This window comes from Coturnix japonica, chromosome 19, assembly GCF_054131305.1.
Source record: "Coturnix japonica strain WE chromosome 19, WE-NBRP24, whole genome shotgun sequence".
NCBI classification, from domain to species: domain Eukaryota; kingdom Metazoa; phylum Chordata; class Aves; order Galliformes; family Phasianidae; genus Coturnix; species Coturnix japonica.
The window spans coordinates 11,586,269-11,603,924 of record NC_140681.1 but is presented as its reverse complement, the minus strand read 5'-3'; the positions used below and the strand labels follow the sequence as shown (position 1 = coordinate 11,603,924).

The 17,656-nt window shown below is 45.7% G+C and overlaps 2 protein-coding genes across 11 annotated transcripts; one reads left to right on the top strand and one right to left on the bottom strand.

Annotated features, from left to right (window-relative positions):
* Positions 1–102: 102 nt before the first annotated feature.
* Positions 103–3,188, bottom strand: SNRPB (small nuclear ribonucleoprotein polypeptides B and B1). Its single transcript, XM_015881892.3, has 8 exons — positions 2,862–3,188; positions 2,511–2,729; positions 2,273–2,424; positions 1,494–1,605; positions 1,096–1,248; positions 784–922; positions 506–631; positions 103–283 (listed from the first exon to the last, which is right to left on the bottom strand). The coding sequence occupies exons 1-8, from the start codon at positions 3,186–3,188 to the stop codon at positions 246–248; spliced, it is 1,266 nt and encodes a 421-aa protein (XP_015737378.2). The 3' UTR covers positions 103–245.
* ELMO2 (engulfment and cell motility 2) lies at positions 2,684–17,613 on the top strand. Of its 10 annotated transcripts, none has more exons than XM_015881888.2 (23): positions 2,684–2,737; positions 5,494–5,576; positions 6,144–6,270; positions 6,683–6,723; positions 6,965–7,037; positions 7,348–7,398; positions 8,003–8,184; positions 8,439–8,538; positions 8,767–8,918; positions 9,757–9,835; positions 10,484–10,519; positions 12,629–12,679; positions 13,007–13,129; positions 13,666–13,800; positions 14,145–14,249; positions 14,330–14,438; positions 14,792–14,928; positions 15,250–15,413; positions 15,493–15,605; positions 15,879–15,986; positions 16,328–16,410; positions 16,727–16,804; positions 17,322–17,613. In XM_015881888.2, exons 3-23 carry the CDS (start codon positions 6,193–6,195, stop codon positions 17,520–17,522), a joined length of 2,199 nt encoding a protein of 732 aa, XP_015737374.2. In that variant the 5' UTR covers positions 2,684–2,737; positions 5,494–5,576; positions 6,144–6,192; the 3' UTR covers positions 17,523–17,613. The 10 variants fall into 10 exon arrangements, with proteins under 10 accessions (XP_015737374.2, XP_085375890.1, XP_085375891.1 ...); XM_085519764.1 differs by having other exon boundaries at positions 15,873–15,986; XM_085519765.1 differs by having other exon boundaries at positions 2,684–2,823; positions 15,873–15,986.
* The last annotated feature ends 43 nt before the right edge of the window (positions 17,614–17,656 follow it).

Here is a 17,656-nt window from a genome sequence, read left to right as displayed (position 1 = left end):
ATGGGAATCAGTCTCCTGTTCAAACATCTTCCTTCACACCTTATCAAAGAGCAAAAAGGTAACGAGTGCAGTCCTGAAGAGACCAGTACACTAGTCATAAACTGTTGTTTTCCAGCTTTATTAAAAAGGGCAAACTTTACAAGCAGTAAATAGAAAATATACATAGCAAAGTTCAAACAAGTGATACTGCTCAGTGTGTTTTCTTATTAGTCTTCTCACAGTTCTAAGGTACGTTGTAGAGGATCTTAGGGCCTTGGTGGACGCATGCCAGGGGGAGGGGGTCCTGGAAATAAAGAAAAAGTGATGAATATTGGAGAAGTCAGAGGAAGCAAAGCTAATGAACCAGAGAGCTCTATCCTATGCCGTTGCGTTGGGCCCCTTTTTCAACACTGATATATCGGAGGGTAGCCAGCATAGCTATGGAGCCACTGAAGCGTATCACTCTTCAAATGTGGGTTGATTTTTACGTTATAGCTCCTATGCAGATAGGAAAACCTCTACTCACCTCTCATTCCTGGGGGTGGTGGTCTCATGCCTGGTGGTGGCATTCCCATAGGAGCACCTCGGCCAGGTGGCATTCCCATTGGTGGACCCATGGGTGGTCTCATGCCTGGAGGGGGTCCCATCATTCCTTAAGGCAGAGAAAAAAAAAACAAGTACATGCATGAGTTCAGCTGAATGCTAAAGGGCCTAATGGCATATCAGAATATCATCCTCAAAACCAGCTCTCCATCACCCCCATAATGTGGGCTATTTGCTGTTCCACTCTATGGTAAACCCTACCTGGAGGAGGGGCTCCTCTGCTCATGGGTGGAGGAGGACCCCCGCGTCCTGGTGTGTATTGAGTTGGGGCTCCTGCTATGCTAGCAGTGGCAGCTGCAGCAGCAGCAGCGACCGTTCCACGACCCTGGGGTGTCATCACCTGCCAACAACATAAAGAGGCTCACAGAAAACTGTATCTGGTTTATATTAATAACTTACCGTAACCAAAACTTATATTCTTAATTCCAAAATCCCTCCCAGTCTCCCCTTTACAACCGTGTAATACAATTCCCTGAATACCACAGGATCCCAATGTGGTCCACAGCATCTCACCTGTTGGGATGGTCCTCCCACTCCTCTGACAGGGCCAGCTAATCCTGCTGGAGCCTGGGGCATGGGTGCACCAGCTGGTACTCCCCTTCCAGCTGCTCTCCCAACTCCAGGTCCTCCAGCAGCTCCAGCGAGAGGCACACGGGCGATTCCAGTCTGAAAACAGACACACACACACTCAAAAATTTATCAAAACAGAAATCCTCAGGTTTTAGCAACCCCCACATCCCTCTTCTGTCCAGTGAGTGTCTGAGGCAATGAACAGGTGAAATTTCTGCATTGAAATTTACTGTGCCTACAGCCACAGTGGCATCTGGAAGCCCAGAACATGGCATAACAGCCACCTCTTACAACCAAACATCCCTTCCTTTTCTCCTCGGTTCTGCACTCGTTCTCCTTACATCTTTTGGAGGTGGCCCTTCAACTGTCATAGACACCAGGTTTTCTCCTCGCAGCAACACAAGACCAAGGACTCGTTTTTCTTCCCGCTCTGGCTGTTTTGAATTCTTAGGTCTAACGAGGAAAGAAAAAGAAAACGTTACAAGGCAGCGAAAAAGAAAATCACGTTGTTCTTTGAACATGCACTGAATAATCATAGAATGGGTGAGTTGGAGGGATTTGTCCAGGTCACCAACTGCAACCCCAGCAGTGCACAGGGACACCCACAGCTCCATCAGTGCTCAGAGCCCTTCAGATGGACCTTAGTGCCTGCAGGGCTGGGGCAGCCACCTAATCTCTGTGCTGCTGCCTCACCACCCTTATGGTAATAACTTTCTTCTTTACATCCAATATAATTCTCCCATCTTGAAATCATTCCCCTTGTCCTATCATAGAGGCCCTACTGATGGGTCCACATCTCTTTTCTTGCTCTTAATAATGTTAAGAAACCTCCTAAAATACTGAAAGACACAACCTGACTGCTCCAGAGCCGAGTCTGTGCTATGAAAACAAACAGACACACATACACCACCAGGCTAAGAACGATGAGAAACCCAAACAGAAGATGAACAGCATCTCTATTTTTTCCTCCATATCACGTTTAATGGGCTGTGGTAGCATCGCTTAAAGGTACATCTTGGCTATTAGGATATTACTTGGCTATTGGGATAGAAGTGAAACAAACACGAGGGTTTTGGAAGAGGTAGGTGGTCCAACTGGGCCGGGAGGTACTTCCACTCACTTGATCTTCCTGAACTCATCGCAGTCGCAGAGGATGAGGTTCATGTGCTTATCGAAGGCCTTGAAGGTGCCGATGAAGACCCGGCCGTCCTGCAGGATGCACCGCATGCGGTAATCGATGTGCTGCAGCATCTTGCTGCTCTTTCCCACCGTCTGCAATAGACCAACGTTACACCGCGCGTTACCGGGGACAGCGGCTCATCCAGGCCGGCCCCCCCCGCAGCTCCCGCTGTGCTCACCATGGCTGCGGCTCTCGGTGCTCCCCGTTCTCTCGGTGCTCCCCGTTCTCTCCGTTCTGTCCCCGCCGCCGCTCGCACACCCACCTCCCGCTCTACCGGAAGCTCCTCTATCCCGTACCGTCGATTTCCGCCCGCCCGCACGCGGACCGCCCGCACGCCCCGCCCGTTCCGCCGCGCAATGGACGCGTTTCCGCCGCCGGCGGGGGCGGCGCTGCCCGGCTGAGGAGGTGCGGGGCGTCGGCGGGAGCTCACGGGGCGGTGTGGGGGCTGTGGGTGTTATGGGTGCTATGGGTGCTGCCTGCGGGCACCGCCGGTAACCGCCGCAAGAAAGGAGGGAGGGCTGTGCCGTGCCGTGCCGTGCCGTGCCGTGCCGGTCCTCGAGGAACCCGCGGACGGGGCCGGGCGGCACCGAGGGGGCGGAGGGGATGCGGGGCCGGCGAGACTCCGTTCGTCCGTGGGCCGCAGGGGGAGCCGGGCAGCGCTGCCGATGGGCCCGACCCGCACCTGCGGGGCTCGGCAGGGCGGGGCCGCCCGGGCTGCGTCTCTATGGCAGCGCGGAGGGACGGACGGGGGCGGCGGGGGATGGAGCCGTCGAGGGCCGGGTGCTGCTCGGGGCCGGGCCGGGCCGGGCCGGCTGCTGTTGCCGCCGCTTCCTCTCTGTCCGTGGTCCTTCCCCATCTGGACGCCCCGCCGTGGGGCTTCGGCCTGTGGCTACGAGCCCGCTCCGCGGCGGTGCTGGGCCGAACCGGAGCCGAGCAGAGCTGGATGTTGGGGATGGCAGCTCACCAAAACAACTGTTTCATCCCGTAGGTCGGGGTCTGGCCCGCCCCGGGGTGTCGCTGAGTGGCGTTACAGCCTTTTTCAGCTCGCTTGACTGATGATAAATAATAAAGCCTTCTCTCTTTTTGCCTGTTACCACGTTTCTGTGTTTGCCAGGGAGTCCGTGCTGAGCGTTCAGCCCGGTGCCATCAGCCCGCTCCGCTTTGCACAGTCATAGGAGGCCCCCGGGCAGAGATCTGAGCTCCTGGCTCAGCACTTTCTGCAGCGAGTTGAGTTTCTCATTGAATTGAGTTTCTCATTGAATTGAGTTTCTCATTGCTCGGTGTGTGAAGTAACCTGGAATGCTGTATGTGGTCCCATGTCGGGCTGCCGTCTGACTGCTGCTGGGTTAGGAAGCCGCCTGCTCTGCATGCTCAGCCGGGTGGTCACTCCGTTAATGGCACTAACCCTCCTTTGGCCTGGGCTGGCCGTACAACCTGCTGGGGACTCGCTGGGAATCAGCTCTGATATGTTTTCAGCTGTGCAGTCGTGCACTGGTTAACTGGGGGACTCTACCAGGCAGCTTTTTTTTTTCATTGAATGTTCTTTCATCCTCCTCATTTTCATTCTGCGGGCAGCACAATTTGTTCTATCTGTGATGAAAAGAAGGTTGAGTTTGTGAATAGGGAAGTTCTGTTTAAAATACTCCAGTTGTTTTAGCTCACAGCTCCTCAGAAGTCTCTTGAATGGCGTGTTATAAGTGGCTCTGCTGATTTCTTCTTGCTCTGCAGCCCTGCGTTGCTGATTCATATGATGGACCTCGCTCTGCAGAAACAGAGTGAATTTGCTTCTGATGGATTTCATCTTGACTGCTCTCTCCCTGCATAAAGCCTTGAGAACTGCTTATGTGAGATTTATATATATATATATATATATGTGCTGTGAGAGACCAGCAAGTAACTGATCACAATGATGATGTGAAATTGTAGCAACTGCTTCTTCACAAAGGCTTCTAAACAGCTGTTGTATCAGATACATCATTAGTACTGATCTAATTAAGCAGTCTTCCTTTGTGTGACCTCACCTTGTTCAAGTTGGAGGGTTTCTTGTTACCTGACGTGCATTCTCTGAAGGACAGACTTGTTACAAGAGGTAATTTATTGATTCAAAGTGAATCTTGAAGAGGGAGGCAGCTTGATTGTCTTCCCTCCATGATTAAGAAGTCAAGTATCAGCTGTTGTACGAAATTGCATTTTAGAGTCAACCAGTTGCACGAGCAATAGAGATCATTATATAAATGTTTTTTCTCTCGTTGTCCTCAACATGTGTTTATCCTGATTGCTGAGTCTGTTGCTTTTTGAAGGGCAGCTCTTTTGGGATTTTATTCTAAACTAATAGAGTCTGAGTGCAGAAGCTGAGTAAACCAGAGTGAGAAGATACTCACAGGTTTGTGTGTGTGCAGAAGCAGAGAAATTAGTGTGCCTGAGGTGTTATGTGTCCGTGAGGTCTTACCAGTCCTTGATAGAGAAGGAAGAGCCATGTAAACTTTATTTCTTGAGGTCATTTGTGGTTCTTTAGGCCAACATCTTATACAGGCCTGGCACACACACATTCTGTGGTAGACTCAGCAGATTTCATACTGTACTGTGTCCAAGGGCAGTCCAGTCATGTAGACCAGCTTCCTGTGCCAACTACTTCTGCAGCTGCTCGGTCTTTGCTGATCCATAGAAAGGTCTTTCATCTGTTCTTCCTTTTAGTCATTCTCTTTGCATCAGGAAAGCTCCTAAGGTGGCTGGTTTCCCTTCAGGTCTTAGCCTGTCTTAGCATCTCTTTCCTGGTTGATCAAAGAAGCTGGACAAGTGCGCTAATCGTGAAACACTGTCCCTGCTCTGCATCATCTCACCTCTGATCTTTCACTCTGGGAAAGCTGAATCGGGTCGTCCCAGCAGGAGGTGCCATATGAGCTGGGGAATTGTCATTTATATGCTTATCTCCTGGATTTTCTGGAAGTTGAGTGTAAAGAAGAGTCCTTAAGGGCAGGACTTTTGTGGCATGTCAGATCTCATGTCTGGAAGCATGAAGCTGTTGTATCTGAGAGCTGCTGGTGGGAGGGTGTCGGTCTTCAATGTGACTTTCTCCCCATGTTTCTATGGGAGTGAGTAGGGCAAGTCTCTCCACATGGGAGAGGACAGAAAAGGAACTGAACAAGTACATTTCTTTACAGCCTCTTACTACCAGATGAAGCACAAATCACCGTGTCTGACAGCTGTCTGGGACCAAACCCTGAACACAAGCTTATGCTCTAAGGTAGATAAAGGAGTGAAAGGTAGACTTCCAGAGCAGATGTAGAGTTGTCTTTTCTTTTGTAATGAGTGCTCATATTTTGAAATAAGGGTGTTAGAGGAAGGGAGAGGAATAAAGCCAACTGCTGCTACTTTGTGTAGGAGTGTCTTGAATAGATTGAGATATCTGAAGTGTGATAACAGCATCTGTAAACACTGGCCCACAGGAGGGAGGCTGTCAGGTCAGTATACCCCTGCTCTCTCATTCTGGTAATAGCCAAGTCTAGGGAACTTCTGTTTTATTAGTCCTGAAAATTGAACTTACAGCATAGAGTGGATGTTAAATGAGAGAGTTAGTCTCCTTTTGTTAGGGTACTCCTAACAATCTCTCAGAAGTATATCTTAGGGATTAATGTTAGGCAGAAAACTTCACAGTGTGTTGTTTTAGTATGATGCCTTGGTCCCTGGCATACCAAATGTTTTGTCTATGTTGAGCATGCCCAGCAGGCTGCAAGGCTTGTCTGTAGCCTTTGGAAGCTTGATGTCAAATGAAATGTAATAATTCAGATCTCACTGTTTTTTCTCCTAATAGGTGTGGGGGTTGCATGCTGTTGTGAAAGCACCTGCAGGAATCTGGAGCAATGCCACCCCCTTCAGACATTGTGAAAGTAGCCGTAGAGTGGCCAGGTGCCAATGCCCAGCTGCTGGAAATAGATCAGGTGAGATCTCATAACATGCTGGAATGTAGTGCTGAGTCCTGGCCTAAACTAGTGGATGAGTACCTAGAGAAAAGACCAGCTCAGCCCGGGGAGCACAGGTGAATGCAATTCATCTGTGTGATTAGAAGGGGTGCAGCCTGTCTGCACCTCTCTTAGAGCTGACTGCCACTGGGGAAGGATCTCTTTCTAGAGATCCCTTTCTGGTGAAGTTTCCCCTGTGAACCTGGAATCTTCTGATACAAGTGTGCAATCTTCTTCCCTTCCTTTATAGCACCTTTCTGTTGTGATGGTCCTTCCGTCATCACCACTTTTGTTGCAATGCCTTTCCCATTGTATTGATCTGTCCTATTGCTGCTTTGTTTGTGTTTGAGAGAAATATACTGAGAACTCTCTCTCTCTCTCTTTATTTTAGAAAAGGCCTCTTGCATCCATCATCAAGGAGGTCTGTGATGGGTAAGTCTAGTTTCTGTTATGCAGAAAGTCTGTTACCCTGATAGGTGTTGCTGAGGTACTGTGGAAAGTCTTCTGATTGTCAGTGCACAGCTAGCATCATTCATGTTGCCTGTTGCAGTTCCAGCCACAGAATGGGCCTGTATTTGTGTAAGGGAAGAAGAGAAACTCTTTTCCACCTACCTGTGATTGAGCTGCTTTTCCTAATAGAGAGGAAGAGGCTCACATATTCTTCCTCTTCCAGGTGGTCTCTGCCAAACCCTGAATACTACACATTACGGTATGCCGATGGTCCTCAACTGTACATCACAGAGCAGGTCAGTCTGAGAGATAGCTACATGTTGATGTCCTGAACTAACATCACAGAGCAATACTGTGACTAATCCATTAGTCAGTATCTCTACTATCAAAAGTACTCACTGAGAAGGTATCATTCCAGTGAAAAGCCTTGCGCTTCTCCATTTGCATGACTGTTGGTGCAAGGACTCGATGGCTTGATTTCACAAACCTTAGCAGAGCTATATGGTATAGTAACCCCTTTAGTTTTGCATGCGATTGTGCACTGTAGGTTCAGTTGCATTCCTTTTCAGACACTTCCCTGTAGTTTCTGTTTCTTTTGTCTTTCAGACTCGCTGTGACATCAAGAATGGAACGATCCTGCAGCTGGCAGTCTCCCCAGTAAGTACTTCTCACATCCCTCTTTCTCCTAGTGTGATAGACTCTTCTTTGCCTCTCAGCTTTTCTTCTTCTTTCCCCCAGAACTGTAGAGCCTTTACCTTTCTGTGGATAAATTCAACTGGCATCTTTAGTGCATATCCTAGATCTGTGTGTAGGAAGGCACCTGACTCTTATTTTCCCAATTTGAGTGTAGTTGGTACCTATCAGAAAGCAAGAGTACTGATGACATCATGTAGAAAGAAAAGCAATAGATAAACTTGATCCCCTGGGAGTTGTTCCCAGTGAGTTCTTGTTACTGTAAGCTCAGTAGCCATCTTCTGCAGATTAGTGCTGTTGGTCTAGATTTGTATATTCACTTCCATTCACCTTGCCAAGAATAAAGAGATGTTCTTTTACATGTTAGAGTTAAGGATTTTTACTTGTCTGCCTGTCACCAGAAGCAGCTTTTTTTTAGTCTATCTTACATCTGGTGATTGCTGTTACTTCCTCTGTCAAATGCTTTCACCTCTCTTGCTTTTTCCTGTCTGTGGATATCTCAAAGAATGCTGCTGATACTGACGGGACTCAGTCTCCAGTCTGTAATGGAATCATCCCTCCTTCCCAGTCTAGGGCAGCTCGCCAGCTAATGGAGAGGATCCAGTCGCACAGTATGGAAGTCCGACTCGATGCCATGAAGGAACTGGCTAAACTTTCAGCAGATGTGACCTTTGCCACAGAGTTCATCAACATGGAAGGGATTACAGTGCTGACACGGCTTGTGGAGAGTGGGACCAAGCTTCTGTCCCAGTAAGCTTCTTGTATTCCGTAACTCTGGAACAGGGGTATTGACTTAATATAACAGGGCTTCAAGTAGAGGCAAATCTTGCTTGTTGAAGTAGTGGTATTAAGCAGCTAACCTTATAGCAAATGCTAGTATAATAATTCAGACAAAATCATACTTTTTTTATTAGGTGATGCTTTTCTGCTTAGTTTATCTGAGCTGAATTCTTCCTTGCTACCAACTTGTTATCACTGCATTCCCTTTTGATTTCTTTTTTTAGTTACAGTGAGATGTTGGCCTTCACCTTGACTGCCTTCTTGGAGCTCATGGACCATGGTATCGTCTCCTGGGACATGGTCTCAATAACTTTCATTAAACAGGCAAGTTTGGGTAAAGGGGGTGAGTGGATACTATTTCTTCTTGTGATTTAACACTGCTTCCAGGACCAGCACAATGACTTTTAGAAGCTGAATATGAACTGACAGCTCAGTGTGATATTATGGTTTCATCTCAGCTTTCTGAGTCGTATTTCCCTTACCTTGTCTCATTCACCACAAGGTTTGCTGGATGGGCGTCTGTTGTTGACCTGATGGTTCATCTGGTTTTAGATTGCAGGATATGTCAGTCAGCCTATGGTAGATGTCTCCATCCTCCAACGATCCCTAGCCATTCTAGAAAGTATGGTGTTGAACAGTCAGACTCTGTATCAGAAGATAGCAGAAGAGATCACTGTGGGGCAGCTCATTTCTCATCTGCAAGTGTGAGTACCCACCAAACAGTGGTGTGATCTAAATCGATTTTGTGAATCTCTGTTCATTTGAAAATATACACATTTATCTTTGAAACACATAAAGATACTGTCTTTGAAGTACTTATGATATACTTGAAATTGAGGATTTCCAATGTTTAAATTTAGTGAAACTCAGTGAAAATAAGGAAAAGATTAGGTTGAGCCAAACTGCTGAGGTTAGAAGGCAGTGCCATATGTTTCCTTCCCCATTAGTTCCTTTGGCAGAGATGAAAGTGTTCGGTGGCTTCCATTGACATGAAGAGAAAAAGGGCTTCTCCAGTAAGGTTTCTAGCTGTAGCCATATAACAGACTGAATTATCACTAGGCTTTAGAGTGATGCGTTTCTCTGCTGAAATTGTCATGCTCTGAGGTCTGCTAGGCTGCAGCCCACACAACCTTCTTAATAATGGAGTTACGTAGAAATTAGGAAAAATTTATATACCGTGTGGGTAGTCAGACACTGGAATAGGCTTCCTAGTGAGGTGGTTGGTGCCTGTTGATGCCTGTCAGCATTCAAGGGCACTGGGATAATTCCCTCAGTAACATACACAAACTTTTTGTTAACCCTGAACTGATCGGGCAGTTAGACTTGATCTTTGCAGGTTCCTCCCAACTGACTTGTCCTGTTTTGTTTTACTGGTAATTTGTGTCAGAGTTTGCAGCTCCGCAGGAAAGATTCGATGACATCAAAGTAGATTACCTGAATCCTGCTTGTACACTGAAATGCAGAAGAGCTGCAGTAAATGTTGTTACACACAGGCAAAGAGCCTGTTCTCTTCTTATGATCTTCTCGTTATTGTTTCTGCAGCTCAAACCAAGAGATTCAGACATATGCCATTGCCCTGATCAATGCCCTCTTCCTGAAGGCACCTGAGGACAAGAGACAGGTTTGTAGTTGCTTAGTTAAACCCAAATAATGCTTACTGAGTTACTTCAGATTTACTGGTTTACTGTTGTGCTTTAGGAATTGCGTTGATTGGCTGTGGCAGACCTCAGACCTTGCCAAGAACTTAATGCCATTCTAAAACAGCTGCTTATAGAGGAAAAAATGCTGTCCTGTATAATAATTTGTTCTGGAGACACGTCTGCATATAGAAGATTCTTAGAAATGAATTTGAAAGACCTTGAGAGACAGAAAACAATCTGTACAGCATCAATTTTTTTTTAAGGAACTGCACTCTCTATGGGACACCAGTGGATGGCAGAGGGAGGTTGTGGGTAGTGTCCTTGATGTTGGATATGCTTATTTAACACTCGGGTACGCAGAAAAAGCCAACAACAACAGCAATATGTTTTTGAAGTCATATGGGGATATTTCTTATGGCAAATGGGAGGAATGAAGCACCTGATCTGAGAAACCCTGTGACATCTCAGCTATGTGCAAAATGTGTGTGTGTCTGTATTGTGTAGCTTTTCTGTGTGAAGCCTTTCTTCTCCAGTGCCCTGTTTGTGTTTTTATTTTTCTGAACTCAGAGCTAAATCTTGTCTGCTTCTCTTTGTGCCTTTTTTTTTATTTTTTTGCTTTCTGCCATCAGGACAAGCTGCTTAACCCGCTAGACCTGCCCATCACTGTAAGTAACTCAAGGTTGGGGGCTGGTCATGCAGAACTGTAGGCATGTAGCTCTTCTCCAGTTGTGCCTCCTTGTATCTTAGAGACAATACATACAAGATTCAGATAGTGGATGAGCCTAGGGAAAAAGATGGGGGCCCTCCTGGGAGTGTACTCAGATTATGAAGGGGAGAAAAGGCTCAGTAGCATGAGAGAACTGCCTGACATAGTGTGTGCACGAGACATTAATGATCATAAAAGGCTTGCTTTGAGAACTGATACTATACTGTAAAACTAATGAGGTGAGACAAGTTTTAAACTGGAAACAGTTCTGTAGAAATCTGGGTCACCTTAAACCTAAATAATTCATTTTTTGCTGAAGATGTAGCCCCTTCAGAAAAGAAACGATGACCTCGGTAAATTTTGCATAACAATCTGAAATTAATCAATATGCTTAACATGTGAAAATGAGGGGGAACATATTCCTCTATAGATAATTTAGCTTGGATAATATATTGCATAGCAAACAAAATTCCAAGATATGTATTACTTTCTTTCTTCCCTTGAACACAATACACAAAGCCATGAAGGGCTATGAGGATAATTAAGGGACTGGAGCATCTTTCATATAGAGGCTGAGAGACCTGATGTTGCTCAGCCTGAAGAAGAAGAGGCTCAGATGGATCTTCTCAATACAGATATTTATATATCTGATGGAAGGGAATAAAGAAGATGGAGACCAACTCTTCTCAGTTGTACCTACATTGCTGACAAGCAATGATATGCACGTTTTAAAACCCAGAAAATTCTGTCTGAACACAAGTTGGGGGGGGGGGGGGGAACTTATCTGTGGAAGGTGGTTAAACACCAGAACAAGTTCCCTAGAGATTGTGTAGTCCATGGAGATACTAATAACCTGACTGGTCACTGTTCTGAGCAGCTTCATTGAGCTGATACTATTTGAACTGGGCAGATTGGACTAGATGACCTCAAGAGGTCACTTCCAACCTGAGTGATTTTGTGATGCTATGACCCCATCAGGCAGTGAAGTGGGTATTTTTGGACTCTGTGCTAAACACAGATCCTTTGGCAGTGGTTAGGCTGTGTGCGTGCTCATGCTTCTTACTCTACTGTTCAGAGTCATTTAATTGTCTTTGTCCTTCCCACTGTTTCCTGTGCTTCAGTCACTCTTACTTTCTCCCATGTGCAAACTAATTCTTTTTGAGTAAGAATTCTTTGTGTTGTGTGTGTGAACAAATTCTAACAGCAAGCCTTGTTCTAGTAGAACAATACCTCTTACGAGTCACGGTTAAAAATAATGACTCAGAGGGCAGTCTGAAACCACTTCCTACTTCATTGAGTTGCTTCTTAAGATACCCTCAACAAAAGCACTGGCTTATTTTGATTATAATGTGAGTGCTGCTTGACTTGGAGATGCTACAGATTGGCTGTCAGTCAGCATAGCACCCTTGTTTTAGCAGGCTTCTGCTTGGAGCAGAAGTGATAATGGGGACTTCTGATAGTATTCCACCTTGACATTAGCAATTGTCTTGCTCTCCAAACAGGTGAAAGGAGATTGCCAGTATTGTCCTTAAATTGACTTCTAAACATCTTTATAGGATTGAAAACAGAAGGCAGTGTACATTTTAGAGGGCAAGTTTTGAGATGGATGAGAACTGAATGCTGTGTCCTCTGGTCCTTGTTATCTTGGGTGTGAATTTAGGTATAGAAAGCTGCAGAAAACTTATTGAAGGAACCTTTTGTAGATCACAGGTTCTCTGGGCAATCTACAGTATGCTCCCTGCAGCCATATCTCCTGATATGTATCGTTAGATGTTAAGTGTTAGCTAAATTTTCTTCTATTCTTGGTTTACCTTAGCGCCTTGCTCCATGTTAATGTTTTGTATGGGAGCCATCCATGAATTGTGCCATGGTAAAGATGACTATTGCATCCCAACTTAACTGCTTGCTTTGTGGTGAGACTCCATGCTAAATTGACAGTCTGTGGTGAAAGCACTTTGTCATTTGTCAATGCTGTCTCCAATTCATAGGCTTCCTTCTTTTTCTCTTTTCTGCATGATGTGGACTTCTTGCTTATGTTTCACTCATTTAATCTCCCAATCTCCTACAGGAAATGGCTAATTCATTTGCCCAGAAGCACCTGAGGTCTATAATCCTGAATGTAAGTATGCCTGAAATGGCTGAACACTTTCTAAATGTTTTCTTAATAAAAGTCTCACTTGTGCACAGTTTAAAGTCTGCTGCCCTCCCAGCACTTCAGAAAAGTGAAATTGAATCGACCTGTTCAAAAGGGAGTTATCAGCATGCTTCTTCCTGCTGTTAGAGAGCATTACCATTATGCGTCTGATGGAATATGGAGGTTAAAGAGTTGAACCTTCATATGCAGAGATGTAGATGCAGCCTGGCATGTTGCCTGCAGCTAATACCTCACTGTCCATTTGTATTATATTCATTATATTCTCTTCTTTTTTTTTTTTTTTCTTTGCAGCATGTGATCAGAGGAAACCGCCCAATTAAAACAGAAATGGCACATCAGCTGTATGTGCTGCAGGTCCTTACGTTTAATCTTCTGGAAGAGAGAATGATGACCAAGATGGATCCCAATGATCAGGTCGCTATTAGAGCTGATAGAAACTAGAAGGGGTTTACTCTACTGAATTTGCAGTAGTCTGTACATAAAGTGAAACTGCTGCTCACATCACATTGTGGTCTTTGAGCTTCTCGTATGCTCATGACTAACCTGCTGTATGCTGTGGGGCTTTTACAGACACGGTTGCTGGAAGACATGTATTTTCCTGACCAGTGTGATGCGAAGTTGTCAAGCTGATTTCTCTGCCTCAATGTCCTTTTTGATACTTTTCTTTGCAATGTGCATGGAAGCTGGACAGTTATTAAGAATTGTTACTTAATTATTAAATGTGTTGCAGTCTTAAACAAGAAATACCTTAGTGTTATCTGAATGCATAGAGATTGCTGAAACTTGCCATTTTGAACTGGGTTGCCTCATTTTATGTAATGTCAATGACCTTTGGCACCTCCTTGTGTTCACTGTGTGGGCTCTGGAGAGAAGTGGGTTTGTGTGTTATAGGAAAACACTGCCCTGCCGATTGCTCACATGTTACCATTTCCTCCCCTTCTGTCCCTCAGGCACAGAGAGACATCATATTTGAGTTGAGAAGAATTGCATTTGATGCAGAGTCTGACAGCAACACCATCCCTGGCAGTGGAACAGAAAAACGCAAAGCCATGTATACCAAGGACTACAAGATGCTGGGATTCACTGTATGCACCTACAGGGTGGGGTGGGCGGGAGGAACAGAAACAGCTGTTTGCTTCACCATGTTTCTATATCTGACTTCTAGAAACTCATCTAAACTCAGACTTCCAGGACAGGTTATTATGAACTTACTGTTTGGACAAGTGCAAGGGCTCATTAGGCACATCCTCTGAAGATACTGACTTATTCTTGACAAACTCAGATTTGGCTTCTCTTCTAGAAAGTTTAGATAGCATTGTCAGTGGGTGTCTTAGGTTACCTGTTGGGTAGATGTAAAAGGAATTTGGGAAAGATTCTCACAATGTTTCTTTGGGCTAATTTATGTGGCTTATTTCTGCATGCTTTGCAGAATCACATCAATCCAGCTATGGATTTTACTCAGACTCCTCCAGGGATGCTGGCATTGGATAACATGCTGTATTTGGCCAAGTTTCATCAGGACACCTATATCAGGGTAAGCGAAGCTGCTGTTCTTTGCAAGTAGCAGCACCTCAGCAACAAATTCTGGCTATTTCTTCTGCCCTCTTCCTTTAGATTGTCCTGGAGAACAGCAGTCGAGAAGATAAGCATGAGTGTCCCTTTGGACGCAGTGCCATTGAGCTTACCAGGATGCTCTGTGAGATCCTACAAGTTGGGGAGCTCCGTGAGTAACATTGCCCTGCAATCTCCTGAGTGACTGTCCTGGGTTAACATACAGATTGGTGAAGATTCTCAAGCATTTGTACTTTGGTGTCTTTTCTGCCATGTAAGGATGGGGTAGCTTGGAATTGTATTGTCAGTTTGCCCGTAATACCAGTATTGAATTTAAACAAGAAAATTTGTTGTATGTGTTCTGGTTCTTCTTAAAAACAGAAGCAAGTGGAAGACTCCGGCTTCCTGAAGCTTCATTAGGACACTGTACAAAAACCATTCTAGAAACTACCATAAACTTAAAAGTCAAGTAGCTGTGACAGTCTCAAAAGAAACCAACCAAACTGTTTCTGTTTATTCTTGAAGCTAATGAAGGCCGGAATGACTATCACCCCATGTTTTTCACTCATGACCGTGCATTTGAGGAGTTGTTTGCCATTTGCATCCAGCTTTTGAACAAGACCTGGAAAGAAATGAGGGCAACGGCAGAAGACTTTAATAAGGTCTGTCAGAGTGGGGAGCTCTTGTAGAATTGTTTGCAGAACAGTGTGTTCATTCAGCCTTGCGTGACAGTTGCGTGACAAGTACGCTTGGTTAAAGAGATGGGGGTGGAGAGTACGTCAGGGCCTTGATGTGGACTGTAAGGGAGGATGGTGCAATCTTTACTTGGTATGACCTGAGATCATTCTATGTTTTGGATCTTCAAAGCCACTGGTACACTGATGCTCTTGGCTGTGTTTTTTGATGCCATTGAGCTGAGCCCTAGTTCTTTTCTGCCGTTAAACAGCAAAAATGATACTTGCTTCCCACTCTGCCTACTTCAGGTTATGCAGGTTGTGAGGGAACAGATCACACGGGCTCTCCCCTCCAAACCCAACTCTTTGGACCAGTTCAAGAGTAAACTGCGCAGCCTGAGCTATTCTGAGATTCTGAGACTACGCCAGTCTGAGCGAATGAGCCAGGATGACTTCCAGTCACCACCTATTGTGTAGGTGCCTAACAAGAACAACTGCTTGTGCTTCTTGTTGTCACTGGTTCCTGCTTACTCTTCTGTGTTTGATTGCCAGGGAGCTGAGAGAGAAAATCCAGCCTGAGATCTTGGAGCTGATAAAGCAACAGCGCCTGAACAGGCTCTGTGAGGGGAGCAGCTTTCGGAAGATTGGAAATCGCAGAAGACAAGGTGAGGTGACTTTGTGCACTGCATCTCTTCATGTGAACTGTAGGCAAAAATACCTGATGGGTTAACTTGTCGGAAAGGGAAGCTGGCAACCTGATCTGTCTGTAGCAACCAGTATTTTGGGATGGAAGAGATGTGCATTTCTAAGAATACAGCTGTATCCTCATGAACAGCAAATAATGCTGAGGAATTGGAGGGGTAGAGGGGTTGGTCAGTGGTTGTGAGGCCTCAGGTGAATGATCCTGCTCAGCTTGCTCTACTTCTTCTGAGTTCCAGAAAGATTTTGGTATTGTCGCCTTGCTCTGAACCACAAAGTACTGCACTATGGAGATCTGGAAGATAATGCCCAGGGGGAAGTGACCTTTGAATCACTGCAGGAAAAAAGTAAGTCCCAGTTACTGCTCTCTGAACACAACGAGTGTTCTGTGCATTGCTATCTACTGGCTCTAATGAGTATCATCCCAGAGAAAAGAGGGATGGCTGTGGCTGAAGCTCCTAACAGCCACAAGATAAATGTTTGACCTTTGCACAAATCCTTTTAGCACCATCAACTGCTTGGCTTTTCTTAGGACAGGCAGCTGTAGGGATGCGTTGCTCGTACTTTATTTTGGAAAACTGCAGTAATGAGTTAGAAAGCAGAAAAAAATTCCCAACTGCAAAACAAAAAGTGCTGTCTCTTCCTGATCAGTATTTCCTTTGTGTGAGTTTTACTTTTCCTCTGTTAGTTCCAGTTGCAGATATCAAAGCCATTGTCACAGGGAAGGATTGTCCACACATGAAGGAGAAAAGTGCACTGAAACAGAACAAGGTAACTGCTCTGTTTTTTTGCCTGTAAGTAATACCTAAAGCTATGGAGATATGAAGGCTGGGAGCAAACAAGAAGAGCAATTGGTCTTCCAAATTGGCAACTTCTCATTGCCTTGTTTCAAAAAGAAAAGGCTACTATCTGGGCTTTTTCCATATGATTGCAGCATTCTGTGAGCTTTGGGGCTGGTTATATTGTAGGCTGCTAATGCTGTTCTAGGAAAGTGCACTGAGCTGCAGCAGTGCTGCTGTTCTCGTGTTGGCTGAAAGCAATGTGGTGTTTTGTTCCATCAATTGGTGAGAGATTCTTTTCTATTCAGGAGGTGTTAGAATTGGCCTTCTCGATACTGTATGATCCCGATGAGACGTTGAACTTCATCGCGCCTAATAAATATGAGGTAAGAAGCGCAGTGATTAACTATAGAATCATACAAGTTCTGGAGCTGAAAGGGACCCACAAGGATCACCATTTAACTGCTGGCTCAGCACAGGAAAAAGCAAAACTAAACCCTTTACCTGAGTGTTGTCCAAACTTGTTGAACTCTGGCAGCTGTGCAGCCATGACTGCTTCCCTTTGGAGTGAAGGGACAGAATATAGGACAAAAGTCTATTGCAGGAGACTGAGCACGATCAGTTGAGTCTCACTGAAAAGGCCTTTGTTTCACCCCATTCAAGCACTTGTTCCTTTGTTACTATTTGCTTTTTGTGCTGTTTGGGCCTCAGTAGAAGCTCTTGTTACTTCCCCTGGAGCTTTAGGCTCCCACTTATCACCTCTAGGTTTCTGACTTACATTGGGAATCAGTGCACGCTGGTTTCTTGTTCGGTGTTGAGTTGTTTGCCCCACGGGTTGCCTATTTTGGAGCTGTGTGGGGGAATCCTGATGCCTGGAGCTGTCAGCTGTCCTGTTCTCCGCAGTACTGTATCTGGATCGATGGGCTTAACGCTCTCTTGGGGAAGGACATGTCCAGCGAGCTGACACGGAGCGACCTGGACACGCTGCTGAGCATGGAGATGAAACTGCGGCTGCTGGACTTGGAGAACATCCAGATCCCCGAGGCTCCACCGCCCATCCCCAAGGAGCCGAGCAGCTACGACTTCGTGTACCACTACGGCTGACGGGGCTGGGGCCCGTCCCGGTGCGGCGGGGTCCCGTTTGTCCGCCGTGCTCCTTTTGTACGAGTTGTAATAATAACCAATAGCACGGCAATGGCTCCCGGGCCTCCTTCCTTCCGCCCGCCTCATTCCCCGCC

Excerpts from the sequence above, each read along its gene's own strand:
- SNRPB (XM_015881892.3), bottom strand. The coding sequence starts at position 3,188 with ATGGGGAAGGACCACGGACAGAGAGGAAGCGGCGGCAACAGCAGCCGG. Across the intron at positions 1,606-2,272 it reads GATGAGTTCAGGAAGATCAA|ACCTAAGAATTCAAAACAGC; the intron begins GTGAGTGGAAGT and ends TTTCCTCGTTAG. Across the intron at positions 284-505 it reads ACCACCCCCAGGAATGAGAG|GACCCCCTCCCCCTGGCATG; the intron begins GTGAGTAGAGGT and ends CTTTATTTCCAG.
- ELMO2 (XM_085519763.1), top strand. The coding sequence starts at position 6,193 with ATGCCACCCCCTTCAGACATTGTGAAAGTAGCCGTAGAGTGGCCAGGT. Across the intron at positions 6,724-6,964 it reads ATCAAGGAGGTCTGTGATGG|GTGGTCTCTGCCAAACCCTG; the intron begins GTAAGTCTAGTT and ends TTCCTCTTCCAG. Across the intron at positions 15,987-16,327 it reads TGAATCACTGCAGGAAAAAA|TTCCAGTTGCAGATATCAAA; the intron begins GTAAGTCCCAGT and ends TTCCTCTGTTAG.